The sequence below is a fragment of the Plecotus auritus genome (assembly GCF_963455305.1).
Source record: "Plecotus auritus genome assembly, chromosome: 1".
Lineage (NCBI taxonomy): Eukaryota > Metazoa > Chordata > Mammalia > Chiroptera > Vespertilionidae > Plecotus > Plecotus auritus.
This window is the reverse complement of record NC_137770.1, coordinates 82471981-82497886: the sequence shown is the minus strand read 5'-3', so window position 1 is coordinate 82497886 and position 25906 is coordinate 82471981. Positions and strand designations below refer to the sequence as shown.

General features: G+C 39.5%; 1 protein-coding gene across 5 annotated transcripts in view; it reads left to right on the top strand.

Moving 5' to 3' along the window:
* The window catches only part of CHD8 (chromodomain helicase DNA binding protein 8), a 62205-nt gene that overhangs the window by 26074 nt on the left and 10225 nt on the right, over nt 1–25906 (top strand). For 4 of the 5 annotated variants that reach the window (XM_080686187.1, XM_080686186.1, XM_080686185.1 and 1 more), the window contains 21 exons: nt 6278–6460; nt 6538–6606; nt 7323–7378; nt 7883–8000; nt 9468–9551; nt 12993–13130; nt 14351–14472; nt 14611–14854; nt 16027–16203; nt 17627–17770; nt 18024–18279; nt 19581–19791; nt 20044–20239; nt 20921–21088; nt 21412–21591; nt 22370–22480; nt 22830–23026; nt 23259–23458; nt 23539–23719; nt 23810–23899; nt 24544–24647. In XM_080686187.1, coding sequence (XP_080542313.1) covers nt 6278–6460; nt 6538–6606; nt 7323–7378; nt 7883–8000; nt 9468–9551; nt 12993–13130; nt 14351–14472; nt 14611–14854; nt 16027–16203; nt 17627–17770; nt 18024–18279; nt 19581–19791; nt 20044–20239; nt 20921–21088; nt 21412–21591; nt 22370–22480; nt 22830–23026; nt 23259–23458; nt 23539–23719; nt 23810–23899; nt 24544–24647 — 3229 coding nt within the window. The remainder of the gene's footprint in view (nt 1–6277; nt 6461–6537; nt 6607–7322; nt 7379–7882; nt 8001–9467; nt 9552–12992; nt 13131–14350; nt 14473–14610; nt 14855–16026; nt 16204–17626; nt 17771–18023; nt 18280–19580; nt 19792–20043; nt 20240–20920; nt 21089–21411; nt 21592–22369; nt 22481–22829; nt 23027–23258; nt 23459–23538; nt 23720–23809; nt 23900–24543; nt 24648–25906) is intronic. The other variant, XM_080686184.1, reaches the window with a different exon arrangement.

Genomic DNA, 25906 nt, shown 5'->3' with positions numbered 1-25906 from the left:
CCCTGGCTGGCCCAGGCCTCCGCTTAAGGCTACAAAGTTTCAATTATAGAAGATACATAAATCCCAACAGAAATGGCTGCCGCCATGGAGGGAGCAGAAGGCTTGGCTCCGCTCCAGGCTACAAAGTTTTAATTGTAGAAGATAAATAAATCCCAGATACCAGGGCCTCCGCTTGGGTCGCCAGGGGGGCGTGGCCAGCCTGCAAACCACCACAGGCCCCTCGCCCAGGCCACCCCACACCCCAAGGGAACCCCCACCCTGATCTGGGACACCCTTCAGGGCAAACCAGCTGGCCCCCACCCATGCACCAGGCCTCTATCCTATCTAATAAAAGAGTAATATGCAGATTGACCATCACTCCAACATACAAGATGGCTGCCCCCATGTGGTCAAAGATCCTGCCCCCATGTGGACACAAGATGGCCAGCAGGGTAGGGTAGTTGGGGGGAACCAGGCCTGCAAGGGAGGGCAGTTGGGGCGATCAAGCCTGCAGGGGAGGGCAGTTAGGGGTGACCAGGCCAGCAGAGGAGGGAAGTTGGGGGCAAACAGGCTGGCAGGGGAGCAGTTAGACATCAATCAGGCTGGCAGGGGAGTGGTTAGGGGGTGATCAGGCTGGCAGGCAGAAGCAGTTAGAGACAATCAGGAAGGCAGGCAGGTGAGCAGTTGGGAGCCAGCAGTCCTGGATTGTGAGAGTGATGTCGGTGGGATCGGTCCTAAACGGGCAGTCGGACATCCCTCGAGGGTTCCCAGATTGGAGAGGGTGCAGGCTGGGCTGAGGGACAACCCTGCCCCCTGTGCACAGATTTCGTGCACCGGGCCTCTAGTAATACAATAATAAATAATAATAATACAAGAATAAACTGTTTCACCTACTCACAACTGTGAGAAAAATGACAATAGTGCAAAAGAGTAGACACTATCAAAGTCTCCCAATCTAGATCCCAGCCATGTTCCATCACCTCAAAGTTTCCTTAAACCCTCTTGTAGTCAGTCCACCCCTTCCCCATAGGCGACCATTGTTCTGATTTCTAGTATCATAGACTAACTTAGCCTGTTCTTGAACTTCATAGTATATACTTCTGAGTCTCACTTGTTTCAGCATATTTTTGAGATTCATTAATGTTGTTGAATGTATTAGTTCATTCTATTTTTTTCTTGAGAAATATTTTTATGAATATACCACAGTATTTATTCAGTCTCCTCTTGATAGACAGTTGGGTTGTTTCCAGTTTGGAGCTATTATGAATAAAGCTTCCATGAACAGTCTTAGTATAAGTATTTTATGGATATAGGTTTGGATATCTCATAGCTAAATACCTGGGAATGGAATAGACCAGGGGTGGGCAAACTTTTTGACTCGAGGGCCACAATGGGTTCTTAAACTGGACCAGAGGGCCGGAACAAAAGCATGGATGGAGTGTTTGTGTGAACTAATATAAATTCAAAGTAAAGGAGTGGAGGGGAGAGCAAGAGAACCCTCCGCTCTTTCGGCTCCGCGGGTCGGATAGAACAGCCGAACGGGCCGGATCTGGCCCACGGGCCGTAGTTTGCCCACGGCTGGAATAGACTGTAGGGTAAACATATGATTATATCTATACTAATAAAATGGTGATATGCAAATTGGTCAGGATGCCCTCACAGTAACAACCGAATAGCAGGCTGCGTGGTGCGACCAGGTTGGCAGGGGGGTTAGTGAGGGATGACCAAACAACTGAACAGTAGGCTGCGTGGGGCGACCAGGCCGGCGGGGCGGGGGGGGCAGTGAGGGGTGACCAGGCCGGCAGGGGGGGGCACAGTAAGGGGCAACCAGGCCAGCGGGGGGGGGGGGGCAGTTGGGAGCGACCAGGCCGACAGAAGGGGCAGTTAGGGGCGATCAGGCTGGCATGCAGCGGCGGTTAGGGGTGATCAGGCTGGCAAGGGGGGGCAGTTAGGGGCGATCAGGCAGGCAGGCAGGTGAGCAGTTAGGAGCCAGCAGTCCTGGATTGTGAGAGGGATGTCCGACTGCCGGTTTAGGCCCAATCCCTGGGATCAGGCCTAACACAGCAGTCGGACATCCCCAAGGGGTCCCAGATTGGAGAGGTTGCAGGCTGGGCTGAGGGGACCCCCCCACACCCCCGTGCACAAATTTTGTGCACCAGGCCTCTGTTAGATTTATAAGAATCTACTGGCTTCCAAAGTGATTGTGTCATTTTACACTTACACTAGTAATGAGAGTTCCATTTCCACATCTTCAACATTTGGTGTTGTAAATGTACCCCATTCTTTTTAAATAGTTTAATAGTATTCTATTTGTTTATTATTTTATTTCTATTGTTAACACTATTATAGATGTCCCCCACCTCCTCCCAGACCCTGCTCTCCTCCCTTCGTCCCTCACAACACTATTGTCTGTGTCCATGAGTTATGCATATATATTATTTGACTATTGTCTTTTACCTTCTTTCATTCAGTCTGCCCCACCCATTTCCCCTCTGAAATCTATCAGTCTGTTCCATGTACCTATGCGTCTGATTCTATTTTGTTCCTCATTTTATTTTATTCATTAAATTAAATTCCACTTATAAGTGAGATCAAATGATATTTGTCTTTCTCTGACTGGCTTATTTTGCTTAGCATAATAATCTCCAGGTCCATCCATGTTGTTGCAAAGGGTAAGAATTGGTGCTTTTTGTAGCCATATAATACCCCATCGTGTATATGTACCACAGCTTTTATATCCATTCTTGTATTGATGGGTGTGTGGGCTAGTTCCAGTCTTGGCTTTTGTAAATAATGCTGCTATGGACATGGGTGCATATATTCTTTCTGATTGGTGTTTTGGGATTCTTAGGATGTATTCCCAGAAGTGGGATCACTGAGTCAAAAGGCAGTTCCATTTTTAATTTTTTGAGAAACTCCATATTGTTTTCCACAATGGCTGCATCAGTCTGCACTAAGGCTCCTTTTCTCCACATCCACACTTGTTTATTGATGATAGCCATTCTCACAGGTGTGAGGTGATATGTCTTTGTAGCTTTAATTTGCATCTCTTGATAATTACTGACTTTGGGCACTTTTTTTATATGTCTAATGGCCATCTGTATGTCCTCTTTAGAGAAGTGTCTATTCAGGTTCTTTGCCTGTTTTTTAATTGGATTGTTTGTCTTCTGGGTGTTTAGTTTTATAAGTTGTATCAGATGTATCATTGATTGGCAAATATGTTCTTCCATATAGTAGGTTCTCTTTTCATTTTGCTGTGCAGAAGCTTTTTAGTTTGATGTAGTCCTGTGTGTTTATTTTTTTCCTTTATTTCCCTGACCACTAGGAGTTGTATTGGCAAAAGCATGGCTACGAGAGATGTCAGAGATTTTACTGCCTATGTCTTCTAGAAGGGGTGTGTGTGTGTGTGTGTGTGTGTGTGTGTGTGTGTGTGTGTTTACTTACATTTAGGTATTTTATCCATTTTTAGTCCAGATCATCTGAGGTCTGTGCTCCAGGAATGTTTCTTGTGGGTTATGTGCACCCCCAGTTGTAGTTATGTCTTGTTGACAGTATTCCATTTTTTTTACTATGCCATATTTGTTTAACCAATTCATTAGTCTTCTACCGCAAGTAATGTTACAGAGATTTGTACACATGTACAAATTTATCTGTAGGGTAATATTTTTGAAGTGAAATTGCTGGATCAAAGGATATTGTCAAATTTTCTTCTATAGCGGTCATGCCCATGTATACTCTCACTAACAGTGTGTGAGTTCCTCTGCCCCTATGGGTTGCTGGTTTGATTCCCAGCCAGGGCACATGCCCTCGTTGTGGGCTCAATCCCCCATAGGGGGCATTCAGGAGGCAGTCGATCAATGTTTCACTCTCACATCATTGTTTCTCTCTCTCTCCCTTCCTCTCTAAAAATCAACTTTAAAATCTTTAAAAAATAAAATGAGATCCCTATAAAAATTATTTATTCTTAGGAAATTTATCATATAGTATTTTCTGCATCAGTTTTTTCCTTTAAATATTTATTTTTCTATTTTAGAAAGGGAGGGAAAGGGAGAGATAGAAACATCAATGATGATAGAGAATCATTGACCGGCTGCCTCCTGCATGCCCCTTACTGGGGATGGAGCCTGCAACCTGGGTATGTCCCCTGACCTGGAATGGGAACTGTGACCTCCGGTTCATAGGTTGACAGTCAACCACGAAGGCACACTGGCTGGGCTGCATCAGTTTTATTACTTGTCTCATCCTTGTTTATAATGGATTATATAGAAATGTGTCTCTGTTTTACTATTAAATCTTTGATCCTTTTGTAATTTTTTTCTTTCATCCTCTTCTAGATGCTAGCCCTTGGTTTGCAATCCCATTTATAAAATATCTACTTTTTCCTCACTGATTAGAAGTGTTATTTTTATCATGTTCTTAATCCACATAAATATTTTAGTCTAATTTGGGCACTATTTAATTGACCGGTTTATCTGTCCTTGGAAAGGTAGCAAGCTTTGTTATTAGTATAGCTTTATATTGTCCTTAATATCTGCTAAGGCCCCTTATTACTTTTTCATATTTTTCCTGCTTATTCTTAAATGTTTATTTCTCCATTTGAATTTCAGAATCAACTTGTCTCATTAAAAGTTTTATTAATCTTGTTTTGTCAAATTTATGTTATTAGGGAGAATTATGTGTTCTTTTTCCAAAATAGTATGTATTAGTATTTATTCAAGTCTTTGTGTCTTCCTATAGTGTTTTAAAGTTTTCATTGTATAGATTTTATATATTTTTACTAAATTTTATCTTGTAGATAATCTTTCTTTCATAGATTCATCATATTTTCTGGTTGGATCTATGTAGGAATGCTATTTTTAAAAATTGATTTTATGTCAAGCAAGTTTGCTCAATTTCAGAAGTTTTGCTTATAGTAACTCATTTGATTCACTTGTGTGTTCAAGTGATAGAATTATGATTTAAAGATAATACTTCTATTTCTCCACATTTATTTATTTGTTTGTTTGTTGTTAATCCTCACCCCAGGATATTTTTCCATTGATTTTTATAGAGAGAGTGGAAGGGAGGGGGCAAGACAGAGAGAGAAAAACTTCGATGTGAGAGAGACACATCGATTGGTTGCCTTCCACACATGCCTGAATCAGGGCAGTGGATCAAACCTGCAACCGAGGTATGTGCCTTGACTGGAATCGAACCCACAATCCTTTAGTCTTCAGGCCAACTCTCTATCCATTGAACCAAACCAGCTAGGGTCCCCTTATCTTTTCTTTCTTCTTTTTTTTTAATTCTCACCCAAGGAGTGGGGATATTTTTTTCATTGATTTTTAGAGTGCAATGGAAGCAGGGAGGAGAGAGAGACACACACATCTCTGTGAGAGAGGCACATCAATTGCCACCTACACGTGCCTCGCCTGAAGCGGGGATCAGATCTGCAACCCAGGTATGAGCCCTTGACCGGGAATCAAACTTGCAACTCTCCTCTGCATGGGCTGACGCTCTAACCACTGAGAAAAACCAGCCAGAGCGATTTTCCCCAGTTTTTCTTTTTATCATGATCTCCCAAGTATTGCTTAAATTATTTAATTTAAAAAATTTTATTGCCTGGCTGACGTAGCTCAGTGGTTGAGCATCAACCTATGAACCAGGAGGTCACGGTTCGATTCGCAGTTAGGGAATATACCCAGGTTGCGGGCTCAATCCCCAGTGGGGAGCATGCAGGAGGCAGCCGATCAATGATTCTCTCTCATCATTGATGTTTCTATCTCTCTTTCCCTCTCCCTTTCTTTTTGAAATCAGTAAAAAATATATTTTTAAAAATTTTTTTATCAACCACTTGAAAGAATATGGAAGATCTAAAATATATTGATATGGAAAACACCTCTAAGAAATATCGTTAACTAGAAAAATAAACAATAACAGTACATATAGTATGCTTCTATTTAATAAAACAAAAACACTTTAAAATTAAAACTAAAACAAAATATTCTTTTTGCACTGTTGCACATCAGGGTTGTTCCTGGCATGAAGTACATTATACCCTGCAGACTAAGAGTCCTGTTTCATTCCCCACAGCATTTTGCCAGTAATACCCAGGTTTCTTTCAGGTTGATTCTGGTTCTTTGATAAAACAATTCAGCAAAATATTATATTCAGTACATAGAATAATTTTTCATGGTTTGACAAGTAAGCTTTTTATCTTCCTTTGGTTTGATTTTTTTCATGGGATTTTGAAGTTAAATCTAAATATGACAATGGGCAAATAATTTTAAAGGTAATTTAATAATTTTTGCCTTTACAGAAGAGACGCTCAAACCGTCAAGTTAAGCGAAAAAAATATACAGAGGATCTGGATATAAAGATCACAGATGATGAAGAAGAAGAAGAAGTGGATGTAACTGGTCCAATAAAAACTGAGCCTATCCTTCCTGAACCAGTGCAGGAACCAGATGGCGAGACTTTGCCTTCCATGCAGTTCTTTGTGGTAAGCTGTCATCTTAAGCAGTGTGTCAGGTTGGTCTTGCTGCTCACACACTCTGTTAACTGCATCTTTTGCTACAGGAGAATCCCAGTGAAGAAGATGCAGCCATTGTGGACAAAGTGCTTTCTATGCGGATTGTGAAGAAGGAGGTAAGGCTTCTATCTTCTTCTTCTTTTTTTTTTTTTTTTAATTTATTGGGGTGACATTGGGTAATAACAATGTATAAATTTCAGGTGTACAGTTCTGTAATCTGTATATTGCATCATCTGTATATTGTATTGTATGCTCAACACCCAAAGTCTAGTCTCCCTCTATTGCCATATACTTGATCCACTTCACCCTCTTCAATCTCTCCCTATGCCCTTCTCTTCTGGTAACTACCGTACTGTTGTCTGTGTCTACTAGTACGACTTCATTTGTTGCTTTCTGTTTCATATCCCACATATGAGGATCTTGCCCTTTTCTATCTGACTTATTTCGCTTTGCATGATACTCTCAAAATCTATGTTATCCCATATGGAAGCCTCTATCTTTATGTCAACCAATACTACATTCACAGGCTTTATTTAATGAGCACCTTTAGATGTCAGGATAATTGCTACAGTGTAGTTACAAGAGATGATGGAGGAATGTTAGCTCGAAAATAGGAACTGTCTTACTGCCTCTTCTTTTGCTTATTTGTTTATAATGGGTAAAGGCTTATTTTTTTCCTATCACGCCTTTAGTATTGAAGTACCAGGTTAGTTTTTTAATCCCTAAGTCAATAATATATTCCGGGAGCATTGATAGGAAGTTCTATGTATGGTTAAAATTAAAGGTTCCTTCTTTAACCAAGTATTAATAACTGTAAATTTTTTCTTCTCAGCTTCCTTCTGGACAATATACTGAAGCTGAAGAATTCTTTGTCAAGTATAAGAACTAGTATGTGATCTGTGCAAAAAGCTTTTTACCCCAAACTCCACAGGGTTTTAAAAACTTCTCCTGTATAATCTATCCTGGGTGGGAATGTGTCTCTTTTTTATAGTCTCCTAGCCCAAATTGTTTTTAGTGAGGAAAAGTGGCTATTCAGAGAGATGCTTAGGAATTGACATGACTCTTACAGTTTCCCAAAGGAAGGTGGGATAAGGTGGTTTCTGATAAAATCCTGTGATCCTCTATACCTTATTCTAACATTAAGACCTTGATACTCAAAGTGTAATCCATGGATCAGCAGAATTAGCATCATTTGGGTGCTTGTTAGAAATGGGAACTTTTAAGCCCACTCCAAACCAGGTGGTTTGTGTGCTGCAAATGCAAGTTTAAGAGGGTATCTCCGATTTAAGCTTGTAGTCATTATGTCTGCTTCTTGCTAATCCCTAAATCTCAAATAATAGCCTATCAGTTCCCCTTTCTTGCACCATGATTGACTATTTCCATCCCCTTCAGTTCCTATCTGCACTGTGAATGGGCTACCATCTCCCAACTAGAGAAAGATAAGCGGATCCATCAAAAACTAAAGCGCTTCAAAACCAAAATGGCTCAGATGAGACACTTCTTCCATGAGGTAATTAGGAATAGGTATTGCCTATTTATTTTATAGAAACATAAATTATTGGGGTTATCAGCCTTGACTGGTTCTTTAAAAGACTTACAGTTGCTTTGTATATATGAGTATATGCATTGGATTTTGAACTTGCCTTAATTGTCCCATGCAGAGTTTTGCCAGGTCTAAATATGGTCTTTTAAATAAATTATAGGGTATTTTAATATTGACTTGCTCAGTAGTCATGAAGTATTTTCAACACGGATGATAAACCAGCCCCTGGTCTACTTGAGGCATTCTTATTTCTATAATGTGGGTCTTTAGCAATTGATGGTATCAGTAGCCATAAGCAACCATATCATTAAGAGACAGCATTTATTTTCTCAAATTTCTAATCCAGTATAACTCGAAATAGTGATAAAGGAACTTTAATTTCCCATATCTGGTGTTACTACTAAACACTGGAGCGTGCATAAGGGTCTCATTAGCCATATTTAGCTCTCAGTTTTGCTTTGAAAGTTTTGTGTACATTCCCTTTGCCAAACTGGGATTTTTCATCTTTATATATTTATATAGAGTACTTAAGTGCCTTGAGAAAAAGGATTATTTTTCAAAGCTTCTGAGAGGTAAAGGGGATAAGATCTAGTAAAAAAAGACTGAGAGACGGAATAATGTGTAGCTTCAGCTAATAAACAGTTCTGGCTGAATACGTCTGATGAAGTTAACTTTATACCACCAGGTTTGCCCATAAATGAATTATTTTCCACATTACCTAGGGCAAGTAGGACCATGTAGGCTTTATAATTTCTTTTTACATGAAAATAATAATAATCGGGTTGCGTTTTTCATCCATGTTCTTTTAAAGCCTAATTTGTGAAATGTACAATGGAGCTAATCCCATTCCAGCTGGTGTTAGATGTACAGTTTGTGACCATTGAACCGAGCTCTACTAACTCAGATGCCATTTAAATCTGCCTTTTATAGGTAGGCGTTTAATCAGATTAGTCATTCATTTATTCATCATTTATTATGTGCTAGTCACTATGGTAGACAAACCAGGCAAGGTCTGTGTTTGCATGCACCTCACTGGGGAGGGAGATTAAAAAATAACTCAAGTTGTGGTAAGTGCTAGGAAATAAAGAAGGAGGTGATGAAATGGATATTTAGAATTCTTAGAAAGTTCAAGTAGGAAGCAGAACAGAAAAATAGGAGCAGGGCGATGAGGAGTCAAGAGAAGTCTTTTTTAAGCTGTCAAATAGAACATATTTGTATGTTTATGGGAATGATACAGTAGAGAGAGATTCCTAAAAAGTTGAGAAGGGATTACACCAAAGCATATATGGAGAGAATGGCCTGTGTTAGGGAGAAGAGACACTTGATTGGTAACAGGCAAGAAGATGTATGCAGACACAGGTAGGTTTATAAGATGTGATATGAAAATGTGGAACTTCCTTTTGATCTTATTGTTGGCTTTCCTAACTTCTCTAGGATGAAGAGCCCTTCAATCCAGACTATGTAGAGGTGGACAGGATATTGGATGAGTCTCACAGTATTGACAAGGACAATGGGGAGGTGAGTTGGGTCATGGAGGAACATGAAAGGCCTCTTATAGATTTCTGCTGGTCTGCTTGTCCTTTATTTTTCAGAAAAATCCCTTAGATGGAAAAAAAGGTATTTCACATTTTTTCAGAGGGATTCTTAGAATGATATTGGGAAGGAAAGGGAGGGAGTAAAGAGAGAGGCTAAAAGGAAAGATTTCCATAAAGTTAAACATACATTATAAGTACTAGGAGCTATGTTTACAAGTATTCATTCACCTTGGTCTCTCATTTTCTCAGATTTTATATGGGAGATCCTCAACATTCACTTGGGGGTGAGAGGTAAGGGGGAGGATACTTCACAAATATCTAAATTTATGAATTAAAAATACTTGTACAGGCTCATAGCTTTCTCTGTGTTGTTGAGAGAGTTATTTATTTCCTGAGCTTACCATCAGTTAAATGCATTTTTATTTGTTATTAAAACAGACCTATTGCATTTGAATCTGTCCCTTTGAAATGATGATGGGGTCCTACTCCCACAGATTCAAATTCAGTAGTTCTAGGATGGGATGCAGTGATCTGTATTTTTAAGTTGGTTCTCCAATGGGTTCTCATGTATAGCTTGATTTGGGAATCACTGCACTAAAGCTTTTTTAGATTGGGGAGCAGATTTTAAATATGCTAAAACACTTGCTAGTATAGATTCATAAATCACCTTTTTCATTTTTCCAAATAGGAGTCATAGAGCTCTAAGCCATCATTGAAGTCAGCATTCTCTCATTTAAATTTATTTTAAACTTATTTAGGCTGTGACTAACCGCTCCCTTATAACTCTTCATTTTCTTTTCACTTTAAGTAGTAGCTGTTGATTTGGCTTTGCAGGTCCATATTTCATAACATTTTTATCACACCTGACATTTATTACTCAGTGACGAGTAGAAAACAACAGAATCTCATTAAGCTGTCAGTACTGAGTGGTGAACTGGGCTTGTCCTTATAGGACCTAAAAGTCAAAGTCTTCCCTCTAGCCAAAACCAGTTTGGCTCAGTGGATAGAGCATCAGCCTGCGGACTGAAAGGTCCCAGGTTCGATTCCGGTCAAGGGCATGTACCTTGGTTGCGGGCACATCCCCAGTGGGAGGTGTACAGGAGGCAGCTGATCAATGTTTCTCTCACTGATGTTTCTAACTCTCTATCTCTCTTCCTTCCTCTCTGTAAAAAATCAATAAGATATATTAAAAAAAAAAAAAGTCTTCCCTCATAAAATACAGTTTATTTTATAAGCGTTCAGGGTCACTTAGGTAGAACCTTAGATATCTAAGGCCTATTACAATTCCATATGTCTTTAAATCATAACAAGCATGTCTGGGATCACATATATTCTGCTTTTTTTTTTGGTTGGAGTGGAAGTTACTATTTTTTATTTGTGGGAGGTGAGTGGGAACAGACCAGTTATTAAAACAGGTTAGTTATTGCCGAAACCGGTTTGGCTCAGTGGATAGAGCGTCGGCCTGCGGACTGAAGGGTCCCAGGTTCGATTCCGGTCAAGGGCATGTACCTTGGTTGCGGGCACGTCCCCAGTGGGAGGTGTGCAGGAGGCAGCTGATCAATGTTTCTCTCTCATCAATGTTTCTAACTCTCTATCCCTCTCCCTTCCTCTCTGTAAAAAATCAATAAAATATATTAAAAAAAAAAACAACAGGTTAGTTATTATTATATTTTCAGGAGGTCAACCTTCTTAGCCTTGTTCTCTGCCACCATACTTACCCTTCAAAAAGTAATTGGCTTTTGATTAGATCCCTGTGTAATGTGTTGCAATGGGCATGACAGATGAAAATGTTTTAGTATGATGGTACTGTAATTTATGCTCCCAACATTGAATAATAGTATTCTTTATACCTATTATCCCCCTCTCCAAAATCAGTTTAGTTTATCATCCTTTTTACATTACCTGATAATGGAAACAAATCTATCTATATAAAACCGTAATATGCAAATAGACTAAACGGTGGAACGACCTATTGCTATGATGCTCACTGACCACCAGGGGGCACATGCTCAACACAGGAGCTGCCCCCAGCCCGTAGGCCCTGACTGGTGGTAGAGAGCAGCACCAGGCCAGCCAAGGCGGATGTGAGCAGGGGTCCCCAATCACCCCACCGGTCGCCCAGCAGATCGGCCCTGATCGCCAGCCAGGCCTAGGGACCCTACCTATGCATGAATTTCATGCACTGGGCCTCTAGTATTACAATAAATATTAAAGTCCATGGATAAGTAAGTTATGATGTTGGAAATATGTGACCTGGACAAGTGGCTTTACATAGAAAATGACCTGTGAGCCCTAGCCATTTTGGCTCAGCAGAAAGAGTGTCGCCTGGGGACTGAAGGGTCCCGGGTTGGATTGTGGTCAAGTGCACGTACCTAGGTTGCAGGCTTGATCCCTAGTCCTGGTTGGGGCGTGTGTGAAGACAACCAATCGATATGTCTCTCTTACATCAATATTTCTCTCTCTGTCTCTCTTTCCCTTCCATTCTCTCTAAAAACCAATATCCTCAGGTGAGGATTTAAAAATAAAAAGAATATGACCTGTGAGTCAGTACAATAAAGAAAAAGGTGTAAGAGCAACTAGATTAACTCTAGGGATCCTTGTTCTGTGACTCTGAAAACTTCTTTCTGGCTGTTTCATAAATTGGTAATTAGAGGCTTCTATTGATTATGCTAGGCCCTTTTGCTTCATATAAGCAAAAATGGAAATGCAATTTATGAAGTGATAATTGTGAGTCATAAGGATACGAGCTGCTTACCATTGGTCACTGTCCCTTCCCTTGCAGTGTAATGCAAACATATAGCATAATACTGTAGTTGGAGCTTCAGCATTTCTTCTTCCTCTTCACTGTTACCTCTCTTCCGTGAAAGCTCTCTAGTTATCTCCTAGCTTTCTGAAGCTCTCAAGGAAATCTCTTTTCCATCGTTTGACTGCTCTTTGAAGTAGCATCTGCACTCAAGAGAGGTACAAAAGCTCAGAAGCCCACTGATTTCACCCTGCTTTGCTCCTGTGGGTTTAGGCTGTTCCTGCTTCTAAAAGTAGCTTGGCTATTACTGTGTCAAATTTAGTGCCAGGAGAATAGCATGGAATAGAGCCATATCTTTTAATTTCAACCTAATTGCAACATAATATAGGAAAATAATTTTTTTTCTCATGTCTTGGTTGATGAGTATAATGTTTCAGTGCTTATTGTTTTAGAAACTATTATACTTATCTGTTTTAGAAACAGATTCTAATAAATTGTATGGAAGAATGATCAAAGCCATAGTACATCAGCAGGTGAGCAGGTATTTTCTACCTGACTTTTTCAGCATCTTTTTAAGGTATTGACATTTTGTGATCTGCTTCTATAGTCAAATTCTTATCCTTTTACAACATCAGATAGCAGAGAATCAGTGTATAAAGGCTTTGGCTTCTTCTCTTCTAGCCTGTAATTTACTACCTGGTGAAATGGTGCTCTCTGCCCTATGAGGATAGTACGTGGGAGCTGAAAGAGGATGTTGATGAGGGCAAGATTCGAGAATTTAAACGCATCCAGTCAAGGCACCCAGAACTCAAAAGGGTGGTAAGTACATTTGCATTTAGACTAGAGTATAAGTCCGTATAGGCAATGGCTTAAATTTTCTCCTATAGAAGTATATATTGTTTTAGCTTATGAAAAATTTCAAAATACAAAAGTTGAAAAAAATAATATACCCATCACCCAACTTTAATAATTACACATAGCCAATCTTGTTTCATTTATATCTCTACCCACTCACTTCCCTGTTTCCCAGATTGTTTTAAAGCAAATCCCAGAGTTTTATATTTGATTTGTAAATATTTGTGTTTATACCTAAAGATAAATAATACCATTATTATCCCTGAAAAAATTTAACCATTCCTAAATATCATCAAATAACCAATCACTATATATATTTCCCTGCTTCTCTTCTAATTTTTGTTAAGTTGAGTTCAATTATAAATAAGGTCCATATATTATTATTAAGTTAATACGTCTCTCTTGATTTCCTTTTCCTCCTTTGCCATTTTCTCTGGAAGAAACCAGGCAATTTGTTCTCTAGGATTTTCCATAGTCTGAAGTTTGCCAATTCCCCTTGGAATCTTTTAACATGTACTCTGTCCCTTGTATTTCACATAATGATTACATGTAGGGCAGCACTGTTCATTAGTACATTTTAGAGCTCTGCTGTCCACTGTAGTAGCCACTTAGCACATTTCAAATAATCAGTAGTTACATGTGGCTAATAATAAAACATTTGTCTTTGTAGGTAGTTCCATTCGATGTCACTGTTCTAGAGGCTTGATCAAATGGGGGAGGCAGGCCACTAAATCTACTTCATAAGTGGTTCTTTTAGGTTGTCTTTTGTGCTATCAGCCATTTAGCATCATTGCCTAGATCCATTCTTTAAGGGTTTTAAATGATGATATTTTAATTCTATCGTTCTTCATTTTATTAGCCAGAATCTTCTATACAAAGAAATATGTTTCACTTACTGTTTGGTTGTCTTGAACTACAGATGGTATAGGAAAGGATAAATGCTTTATTTATCCTTTTCAAAATAATGAAGTAGTTTCCTAGCATTAGCATTCTCCAAAGATGACCAGTGGGATTTTCCCTTTTTTAAAAAGATCATTATGAACTCATGAATTTGAATATATTTAACATGTTTTAATCCAAGGAATTGTGTTTTTTAATGGACTTCAACTACTAGAACTACCTAGTAAGTTTGTGTAATTGTGTTAATGTCTCCACCACATTTACTCAAATTTTCTATTTTTAAGAATCGTCCGCAGGCAAGTACCTGGAAGAAGTTGGAGCTGTCACATGAGTATAAAAACAGAAACCAGTTACGGGAATATCAGTTGGAAGGGGTCAATTGGCTGCTCTTTAATTGGTATAACAGGTAAAGAAAAGAGTGGGCCTTTAGATGGAGGCTTATTCCGGGGTAATTTTTATTTTCTGTTTAAAAAGGTTTTTTTACATGCTTTTAAAAAGATGGTATCTTATGACATGCTTTTCATTTTCCATGATGAATCTGCAGGCAGAATTGCATCCTGGCTGACGAGATGGGATTGGGCAAAACTATTCAGTCCATTGCCTTCTTGCAGGAGGTATATAATGTAGGCATCCATGGTCCCTTCCTGGTCATTGCCCCACTGTCCACAATTACTAACTGGGAGCGAGAATTCAATACATGGACAGAGATGAACACTATTGTGTACCACGGCAGTCTGGCCAGCCGGCAGATGATTCAGCAATATGAAATGTACTGCAAAGATTCACGGGTGAGTTGTATTTCATGGGAATGTTACAGTTTAGAGAGTAGGCCAAGATACTTGGTATTTTAGAGGCTTTTAATATGAATAAAAGACTTTTGTTGAGGCTCTCTAATTTAAGGCATTTTAATCGAGATTATGCAGGGCATGATTTTGACTTCGCTATTTTGACCCAGTGGACATTTTGAACCAGATGAAGTCCTGACTTTATTTATGAATACATATATTTTAAATAGAATTTTATCAGAATTGATGAGTTTTCATCAAGAAATTATTTTCCAGAATGAAATTCATTTAACCACTTTAATTCCTTGATCCATACGGTGGTGAACGTAAGCCATTTTCTTTTAAGTCTATTAAAATTTTCATCAAGATTAGTTCCTTCTGCCCTAACCGGTTTGGCTCAGTGGATAGTGTCGGCCTGTGGACTCAAGGGTCCCAGGTTCGATTCCGGTCAAGGGCATGTACCTTAGTTGCGGGCACATCCCCAGTGGGGAGTGTGCAGGAGGCAGCTGATCAATGTTTCTCTCTCATCGATGTTTCTAACTCTCTATCCCTCTCCCTTCCTCTGTAAAAAATCAATAAAATACTTTTTTTTTTAAAAAAGATTAGTTCCTTCTATGTAAATCTGAAAAGAAATTTGAATAATCTAGTCTTAACATCAGATTTTATAAATTGTTTTATAGAAAAATCATTACTGTGATTTTTAGTTCTACCAATCCAAATTTATTCAAGTTATATTTTGCTGCTCTTAATTTTATTGAGTTGATTCGATTCTTCTGTTCATTTTTAGACAGTAGCCAGTATTATGACATGCTATATTAGTGATTTTCATTTTTAGTTTTATCTTGTATGTTTTAGCAATACTCAACATGTATGGATTTCATTGTTAACCAACAAAAGATCTAGGGCTGAGATACATGAGCTAGGTTACTACAGAGTTGAAAATGCCCAGCTTTATTCATAAGGCCTGACATTTTTCTAAGAAGCTGAATATGTTGAATGATTTGGCACATTGGGTGATTTGGCACTGTTTTATCAGGAAGATAAACAGCAGCTGAAGAGGCTGGTGGTGCAGTTTTATTGCCTATTAAGGCTGTCTGGATATAGAAAAGAAAATGTATACTTCAGAAGACCTCCTTATTTAGGTACTTTTCTGACTTTACTGCCTTCATGCTTAGGGGCGCCTCATCCCAGGTGCATACAAGTTTGATGCCCTTATCACCACTTTTGAGATGATATTGTCAGACTGTCCTGAGCTTCGTGAGATTGAATGGCGCTGTGTTATCATTGATGAGGCCCATCGACTAAAGAACCGTAATTGCAAGCTGCTTGATAGTCTCAAGCACATGGACCTGGTGAGTTCCTCACACTGACTTGTGGGTAGAGACACCTGGAATTAATTTAGTAGAGAAAAGAATGGGATCTTGATATTGGGTGGTGGCTATAGTTTATGGCAGTGGTCGGCAAACTGCGGCTCGCAAGCCATGGATTGCTGCTCTGTTGACTAATTGCCGACCACTGGACTAGACTAAATGTTACCGTGTAGTTGGAAGCTGTGAGGATTAGGCAATTGTGGCATATTGTGTGCAAAGAGGTAAAGAGTAGTATATGGCAGTGGTCGGCAACTCATTAGTCAACAGAGCAGCAAACCACGGCTCGCGAGCCGCAGTTTGCCGACCACTGGTCTTATGGGAACGGTAACCTTAAAGCAGGGGTCCTCAAACTTTTTAAACAGGGGGCCAGTTCACGTCCCTCAGACCGTTGGAGGGCCGGACTATAGTTTAAAAAAAAAAAACTATGAACAAATTCCTATGCGCACTGCGGGCCCGGGACGAGTCGGCTGCTAAGCAGGACAGGCAGCGGCACCCGGCGGGCCAGATAAATGTCCTCAATGGGCTGCATGTGGCCCGTGGGCTGTAGTTTGAGGACCCTGCCTTAAAGTCATAGAAATTTTAGAATTGGAAGGCAACTGTGGGTTAGTGGTTCTCAACCAGTGGAGAGGTGAGATACTATATTAGTTACCTAATACTGCACAAAAAAATACCCCAAAACTTTAGTGGCTTAAAACAGTAACTATATTTTTCATGATTCTCTGGCTCAGCAAGTTGGGCTGGGCTCAGCTAGGCCTTTTCTTTTGGTGGACTTACCTGGAGTCAGTAATGCAGCTGCAGCTAGCAATTGGTGCTGGTTGTTGGGTGGGGTGCCTGGATCATCTTCCACATGGCCTGTCATCCAATTGGCCAGACTTTGCTTCTTTAAATGGTAGGATCAGGGCAGTATTCCAAGAGGGCAAAGGCAGAAGCTACAATGCCTTTGAGGTATAGGCTCTGAAAGTCAACATGATATTACTCTTCTACATTCTCTGTCAGAGAGAGCAAGTCACAGGCAAGCCCAGATTCAAGGGGTGAATCTTAATAGGAGGAACTTCAAAGAACTAATGGCTATATTTAATCCCACACCTTCCCTAAAAGAGGACATATTATTATATAGGAGTTGAGTGTGGAGAAGCATATGTAATTGCAAAAAAAGCCATTCTGAATATTTCGCTGTTTATAATCATAATATTTAAGTTAATTCAAATATGTTGAATAATATCAAAAGTTTTCTTAAATGTTTTGTGTTTATCAAAAGAGGGAACAAGTGAAAGAGGGTAATCTGATCCATTCCCATAACTTTACAGATAAAGAAAGTAAAGCTAAAGTTACATGCTTAAGAGAAAATCCCAAAAGACCTTTGTATTTTTGAGTCTTCTCAATCTTCTGTTTTCTCCATTTCTAGGAACACAAAGTACTACTCACAGGAACACCACTGCAAAATACTGTGGAGGAGCTATTTAGTTTGCTTCATTTCTTGGAACCATCACAGTTCCCCTCAGAATCAGAATTCCTCAAGGATTTTGGGGATCTCAAGACAGAGGAACAGGTAGGATGACTGTATCTGATGAGGTGCTAACCTCAGACAAAAAAGGTAAAGTTTGTACTAAACAGGCATCTATTGCCATAGGCATCAAGGGTCTTTCTGAACTTCTTATAAACTTGTGCCTAAATCATGTGTGACATTGTCCAAAATCTGCATTTTTCAGATACTAGAAAGCTCTCATTGTATTTCTTAGTGTTTCCACATACTGTGAGAATGTTTGTCCTCATGTTATTGGTTTCATTTCTCTCTGTTTCAGGTTCAGAAGCTACAGGCCATTCTCAAGCCAATGATGCTGAGAAGACTGAAAGAGGATGTTGAAAAAAACCTGGCACCCAAACAGGAAACTATTATTGAAGTAGAGCTGACCAACATCCAGAAGAAATACTACCGGGCTATTTTGGAGAAGAATTTCTCCTTTCTTTCCAAAGGGGCAGGTCACACTAACATGCCTAATCTACTCAACACAATGATGGAGTTGCGAAAATGCTGCAACCATCCCTATCTCATCAATGGTGAGGAAATTTCTGGAAAATACCTGCCATTTCTTCTTCTTCTTCTTCTTCTTCTTTATTTTTTTCAAGAAAAACTGTTACACCCTTCAAATGGGGAGCAAGACAAGACTGAGTTTAGCATAGTAGTTAAGAGTGTGAGTTTTAGCCCTGGCTGGTTTGGCTCAGTGGATAGAGCGTCAGCCTGTGGACGGACGGGTCCCAGGTTCGATTCCGATTAAGGGCACATGCCTGGGTTGCGGGCTCGATCCCCAGTGGGGGGCATGCAGGAGTTGGCCGGTCAGTGGTTCTATCTCATCATTGATGTTTCTATCTCTCCCTCTCCCTTCCTCTCTGAAATCAATAAAAATATATTAAAAAAAAAAAAAAAAAAAAAAAAACAGTGTGGGTTTTAGAGCCAAACAGTCTGGATTTCATTTTTTTAAAAACATTTTTATTGTGTGTTTTTTTGTGTGTTTTTTGTTTTTAGAGAGAGAGGAAGGAAAAAGGAGAGAGAGAGAAACATCAATGAAAGAGAACATCAATTGGCTGCCTCCTTCATGCCTCTTACCGGGGATCCAGCCCACAACCCAGGCATGTGCCCAGACAGGGAACCGAACTGGCGACCTCTTGATGGGTTGACGCTCAACAACTGAGTCACACCACCAGCTGGGCAGTACCTTCCATTTCTATATTACATGTTTTACTTTCTAAATTATATTCACTGGGAACAGTTGGTGCATTGACTGATTCAGCCTAATTTGGGAGTGGATGGGAGGAAGTTTTCCTTTTGAAACAATTCTTATGTGAAATCTTTTTTTTTTTTAAATCTTTATTGTTAACAGTATTACAGATGTACCCTGTTTTTCCCCCATTAACCTCCTCCACCCCATTCCCATTCCGTGAAATATCTTTCTCTATTTTTTCTACCTGCTTGATCCTACATAACCTCTAAAATTAATTAGGATTTGCTGTTTTGAATTTTATGAATAATCATTCAAGTCATTCTGTTCTCTGGTTAATGTCATTATTGCTACTCCATTTTGCTGTTTTTGTTTTCGATGCACGTAGGGTGGTAATAGTGTTTTGCATGTCTTTGTCCACACATTTACGTATTTTTTACCCAATTAATAACTTTAAGCCTTACTTGGAATATTTTAATACAATTGAAGATGATTAGAATTTCGAGAGTGCTGAAATTCTGTCTGTGTGATATGTTGATCTCAAGTCAGATTACTCTTGTCTCCTTTATCTCAGTTAAATAAAATATAGCCTTAGTATGTTTTTCTAGACCTTGCCATCAAGTTTGATTTTTCTTTTGACAGGTGCAGAGGAAAAAATTCTAACAGAATTTCGAGAGGCTTGCCATATTATACCTCATGACTTCCACTTGCAGGCCATGGTTCGTTCAGCTGGCAAATTGGTTCTTATTGACAAATTACTTCCAAAACTTAAAGCTGGTGGCCATAAGGTTCTGATCTTCTCCCAGATGGTACGCTGCCTAGATATCCTAGAGGATTATCTAATCCAGAGGAGGTGAGCAAAGAATCATCCTTTGCCTTATGTTTATTGTATCAACATAAAGCTGCAAAAAAGTTGTAGGACCTGAGTTTAATTTGATCAGGACTGGGATAAGAGAAGTATTTAAGACTCTGATTCTCAACTTTCTGTTCAGCTTTTGGTCAACTAGAGACATGGAGGTACTGGTATTGATCCTACTCTGCTTTTTTTTATCTCTTTTTTTCTGCGTATTCAATTAAATTTTTTTTCCCTGTGACTCCCAAACAGGTACTTATATGAGCGTATTGATGGACGAGTTAGAGGGAACCTTCGACAGGCTGCTATTGACCGCTTCAGCAAGCCTGACTCAGACCGCTTTGTCTTCTTGCTGTGCACCCGGGCTGGTGGACTTGGTATTAACCTCACAGCTGCTGATACCTGCATCATCTTTGATTCAGACTGGAATCCACAAAATGACCTGCAGGTAAAAGAAATCATTGTTTTAGGGACTAACTACCCAACCTGGGAAGTTTTTCAGCGGGATCAGGATCTTAGAAACTTGTACTTCGGAGAGTATGGAATTGTTTACTTAGTAAAGGTGGCAGTCTAGATCAGAGGTCAGCAAACTCTTCCTTGCCCGGACCGGATAGTAAATGTTAGGCTTTCGGAACATATAGTTACTTCTTGTTTTAATATGTTTTTATTGATTTTTAGAAAGAGGAAGGGATAGAGAGATAGAAACATCAATGAGAGAGATATATCATCGCTTGGCTGCCTCCTACACACCCCCTGCTGGGGATTGACCAGGAATCGAACCAGTGAACTCTTGGTTCCTGGGTCGACACTCAACTGCTGAGCCACACCGGCTGGGCCAGAACACAAATCTTCTACTCTTTTAACACAAAAGCAGACATAGACAGTATGTAAATGGTGGGTAGGGCTATATTCCTGTAAAACTTTATTTATAGAAACAGGGTGTCCATACAGACCATAGTTTGCTGACCCCTGATCTACATGATGGGGTAGTAATTTCATCTTGAAATATACTTTTGATTTTGAGTTGATCTCATTGCTGCTTTATAGATGTGAGTTGGTATTTTTAGTCAGCGTCCCCACCTCCCATTTTAAGTAATCTTTGCCCTTTTCTTCCATTTTTTATATCCAGGCCCAGGCACGGTGTCATCGAATTGGGCAGAGCAAAGCTGTGAAGGTGTACCGTCTCATCACTCGGAATTCTTATGAGAGAGAAATGTTTGATAAAGCTAGCCTCAAGTTGGGATTGGATAAGGCTGTGCTGCAGTCTATGAGTGGTCGGGATGGCAACATTACTGGAGTGAGTTCTCTTGGTCTATTGATAATGTTTGTACCAGGTCATAAGAGATAGAGACAAAAAACTATTTTTGCATTGGAATCTGACCACCTTATTTGAATTCTCAATTTTTATTTCTTTTTTAATTTTTTTAATTTTTAGAGAGAGAGGAAGGGAGGGAGAAACATTGATGTGAGAGCAAAACATTGGCTGCCTCCTGTATGCCCTCTACCAGGAATCAAACCGGCAACCTTTATAATTCTTAAAATATAACAAACTAAAATATTATGATATCATTAGGTAATGTTATCTTGGTAGTCTTTTCATCTTTCTATTGGATTTTGTAGATCCAGCAATTCTCCAAGAAGGAAATTGAAGACCTCTTACGAAAAGGAGCATATGCAGCCATAATGGAGGAAGATGATGAGGGCTCCAAGTTTTGTGAAGAGGATATTGACCAGATCTTGTTAAGACGAACCACAACCATCACCATTGAGTCTGAAGGAAAGGGTTCTACCTTTGCCAAGGTATGTTCTATCTGTGCCAGAGGCTAGATAAGCAGAGATAGACACAAGAATCTCTAGGGGGCGGGGGAGTATATATATTTAACTTTTATTAGCATTTATTTTATGCTGATTTTACTCCCAAAAGTTTTTGTTTCTTCTGGAATATCTTTTTCTTCTGTGCAACCACCTCTTCTGGTTTAGGAACAGCCTACTCTTTTTCAGTGGGGATCACCTCAGTGTGGCAGGGAGAGCCCATGTGTGGGTTAATCCGCCCATGAGGTCTGTAAGTTCTGTGCTGCACCTTGGGAGCTTTGTTCACCTAGAGGTGCTCAATGACCAGAAAATCTACATCTAAACCCTTAAGTTCAGCATTAGTCTCTGCACTTTTAAACATGTGCAGCAAAATTCAGTACTCTTTTTTGGCCACTGACCCTGTGTTCCATCCCACTGTTTGGCCTGGACACACCTACCAACTCCAGTATTTGTAACAAGGAAGGGACACACATTGTTTCTGTAAAGTGCCATCCTTCATATACTTGGTGGCTTTTAGGATATGTGTACCCTTGATGGCCTGGGCAGTTTCACAAGTGTTCTTAAAATGAACATGAAGATTCAAACCTCTTGGTTTGCATGATTTTGTGGGGTTTTCGGGGACAAGTGAATAGCGAACCATTTTCAGAAGTCACCTCAGGCTGCTTTTTGGGAAAAGCTAAATACATTTTTTAAAGCAATTACTGGTTTCCCATTTCTCAGAAAAGTAGTATAGTCAACTTTACTCTGTTCTTTTGTTCCTCACCAGGCAAGCTTTGTTGCTTCTGAAAATCGAACAGATATTTCTTTGGATGACCCCAACTTTTGGCAAAAGTGGGCCAAAAAGGCTGACCTGGACATGGATCTACTCAATAGCAAGGTGAGCTGCCTTTTCTTTTAGGGAGGAAATATTACAGAAGACATAGTACTCTCAGGAATCTTTATAGCTGCTCAGTTTCTCAGATGCTGACCTTGGTTTATGATAGTATATTATATACAAAGGCTGTTGAAAAAACTTTCTACATAGTAGGCCCCAGAAAACTGCTTAGATATTTACCACTTCATTTTATTTCCTGAATCCCTGCAGATTATTTAGCATGTCTTAAAAAAAATCTCTCTTTGAGTATCTACAAACGTTACATCCAAGCCTATTTCAATCCATAATTGTCATAATGCCTTTCCCATGATCATATCATGAAGAGTTACTTCTCTTTCTATCCTTTACATAGAATAACTTGGTGATTGACACACCAAGAGTACGAAAACAGACCCGCCACTTCAGCACTCTGAAGGATGACGACCTGGTAGAATTCTCTGATTTGGAAAGTGAAGATGACGAGCGGCCACGCTCTCGCCGGCATGACCGTCACCATACCTATGGACGCACTGACTGCTTTCGGGTGGAAAAGCACCTATTGGTATATGGGTAAGAACCCACCTTGCCATCAGAGGTTGTTCATCTCCATCTTGATAGGCACCCAAGTTGGAGATTTCAAACAGGGGACAATAGGAAAAACTTTACTTATTCTGTTACCACGTTTTCCCAAGATCTTTTTGTCTCCCACCTTTTTGGGATATGCGATTCTGGGGACTGGGGGATATTATTGAATTAGAGTCCCCAGGAATATATTAATATAATTTCCTTTTTGTTCTTCTAGTTGGGGACGGTGGCGAGATATCTTATCTCATGGACGCTTTAAGCGACGTATGACTGAGAGAGATGTGGAGACAATTTGCCGGGCTATCCTCGTGTACTGTCTTCTACACTATCGTGGGGATGAAAATATCAAAGGTTTCATTTGGGACTTGATTAGCCCTGCTGAAAATGGCAAGACAAAAGAATTGCAGAATCATTCTGGTAATTACCAACTCTTCACTTTTCATCTTTCTTTAGGTTATCTAATCCTTTTCAGGTCCAAGGAGTTTTCTCAATCCAAGTCTTCAATGTTTCCCCTTCTCCAGGTCTGTCTATCCCTGTGCCTCGTGGTCGCAAGGGGAAAAAAGTAAAGTCACAAAGCACTTTTGATATCCATAAGGCAGATTGGATCCGGAAATACAACCCTGATACTCTGTTCCAAGATGAAAGTTATAAGAAACACTTGAAACATCAATGTAACAAGTAAGGATGGAATTTGACCAAGACTGAAGTGTTTCCCACCTCAAACTTTATACACTATTATTGAGCCAGCTCTTCCTCTCTTCTTTGTAGGGTGCTATTACGGGTTCGAATGCTATACTATCTGAGGCAGGAGGTGATTGGAGACCAGGCAGAGAAGGTGTTAGGGGGTGCCATTGCCAGGTAAAGTTCTTCTGTAGTTTTCTACTTGCCATGCCTTATTGAAAAAAAGATTGTTTTATTTATTTCATTTATATTATATTTATACCGGATAATTAAAATCTATCTAGTAGGTCTTTAGTTCTGTATCTGATAACTGCAGAAGGAAGTAGACAGCTGCATGAGCATTTAAATTAATGGATAAAAGAAGATACTTGTAGTACTCTCTCCAAGGATTATTATTTTAATTTCCTGCATTGCTGTACTGACTCTGCCCTCTTACACATTTATTCCCCCAAAGGAAAATGTTTACTATAAAAATTCAAGATTCACATTATGATAAATGGTAAATGAAATATCCTCTTGATAAGAGTTCAACTTTTACTTTTTTTTTTTTTTCTATTTAATCCTGCCATCTTTTTTCCTAGTCCTCCCGCACCTTTTCCTGTCTGTGGTTACATTGATAGATTCCCTCCTTCACAAGTTAGGATTATCATTACAAATTTTAATACACACTTTAACTTTACCAACATCTAGGTAATATTTGTAATCTTCCTTTACCTTCATTCCCAAGTATACTTTTAGTTGTCCATTTTCTCGGATAGAAATGTGGCATTTTATTTTTCAGTTTTCTGTTGATTTTTGGTGTTGTCCTCTTATACCTTTAGTGAGATTGACATATGGTTCCCAGTAGTGGATCAGCTGGAGGTTCCAACAACATGGTGGGACAGTGAGGCTGACAAGTCCCTGCTCATTGGCGTGTTTAAGCATGGTAGGTACCTTTTTTTAGTCGGTTCCTTTCCTGTTGTAGATTTATATCCACAGATGGAACATTTAGCAAAATGCTCATGACTAATAACTGACTTCTGTGATTGATTTTCAATAAACTTATGTTTGAATGGGAAACTAGTTCTTAAATATTCAGAGCTGAGCAGCTGTCTCTATATATCAATGTTCAAGAAAGACCAGATGGATAGTTAAATCCCAATGTAGGGAGTCTTCCATCTGTTCTCTAATAATTGTTACCAGTCTGTATGTTATGGCATCTAAGTTAAGGTTCCACAAATCAGGGAAGGTAATGTATGCTCACTATCGTTAAATGTACTTAATTTGTATGACTTTATTGTGGCTTGCTGAAAGTGTTCTATAACATCCCATTTTTCTAAATGTTCAGGAGTCACTCTGAACCTTTATTAAAATAGGATGTTATAGAAGTAGAATACTTCCTACTTCTGGTATATCTGTAAACAATAGTGTTTGAGTCAAATAAAAATGCAGGTGGGGGTGAGAGAAAATACTTCCTCTTCATTTTTGCCTAATGACAAATCCCAGGCATTAAAAGCATTGAGTGTTAAATTCCAGCCCACTGACTTCGTGAATTGGAATATTATTTTTTTTTTTTAAAATACTTTTCCTGCCCTTGCTGGTGTGGCTCAGTTGGTTGGGCATCTCCCCGTGCACCCAAAGATTGTTGGTTTGATTCCCTGTCAGGACACGTGCCCTGGTTGTAGGATCAATCCCCAGTAGGAGGCATGCAGGAGGCAGCTGAACAATGTTTCTCTTCTCTCTCTCCCCCTATCTCTCTCCCTCCTCCTCTAAAAATCCATTTTTTTAAAAAAATATATTTTATTGATTTTTTTACAGAGAGGAAGGGAGAGAGATAGAGAGTTAGAAACATTGATGAGAGAGAAACATCGATCAGCTGCCTCCTGCACACCCCCTACTGGGGATGTGCCCGCAACCAAGGCACATGCCCTTGACCGGAATCGAACCTGCGACCCTTCAGTCTGCAGGCCAATGCTCTATCCACTGAGCCAAACCAGTTAGGGCTAAAAATCCATTTTTAATAATTACCAAAAAAAATACTTCTCTGTTTACTTTTATAAAATAAAAGTAATGCACTTATCCACATGCTTTTGAGAAGTTTAATGGGAAAAGAAAAAGTGTGAGCATTTGTACTCTTAGGCTTACTTAGAAGAGTATAAACATCCTAAAGTGTGTTCACTCATTCATTTACCATTCATGAAAAGT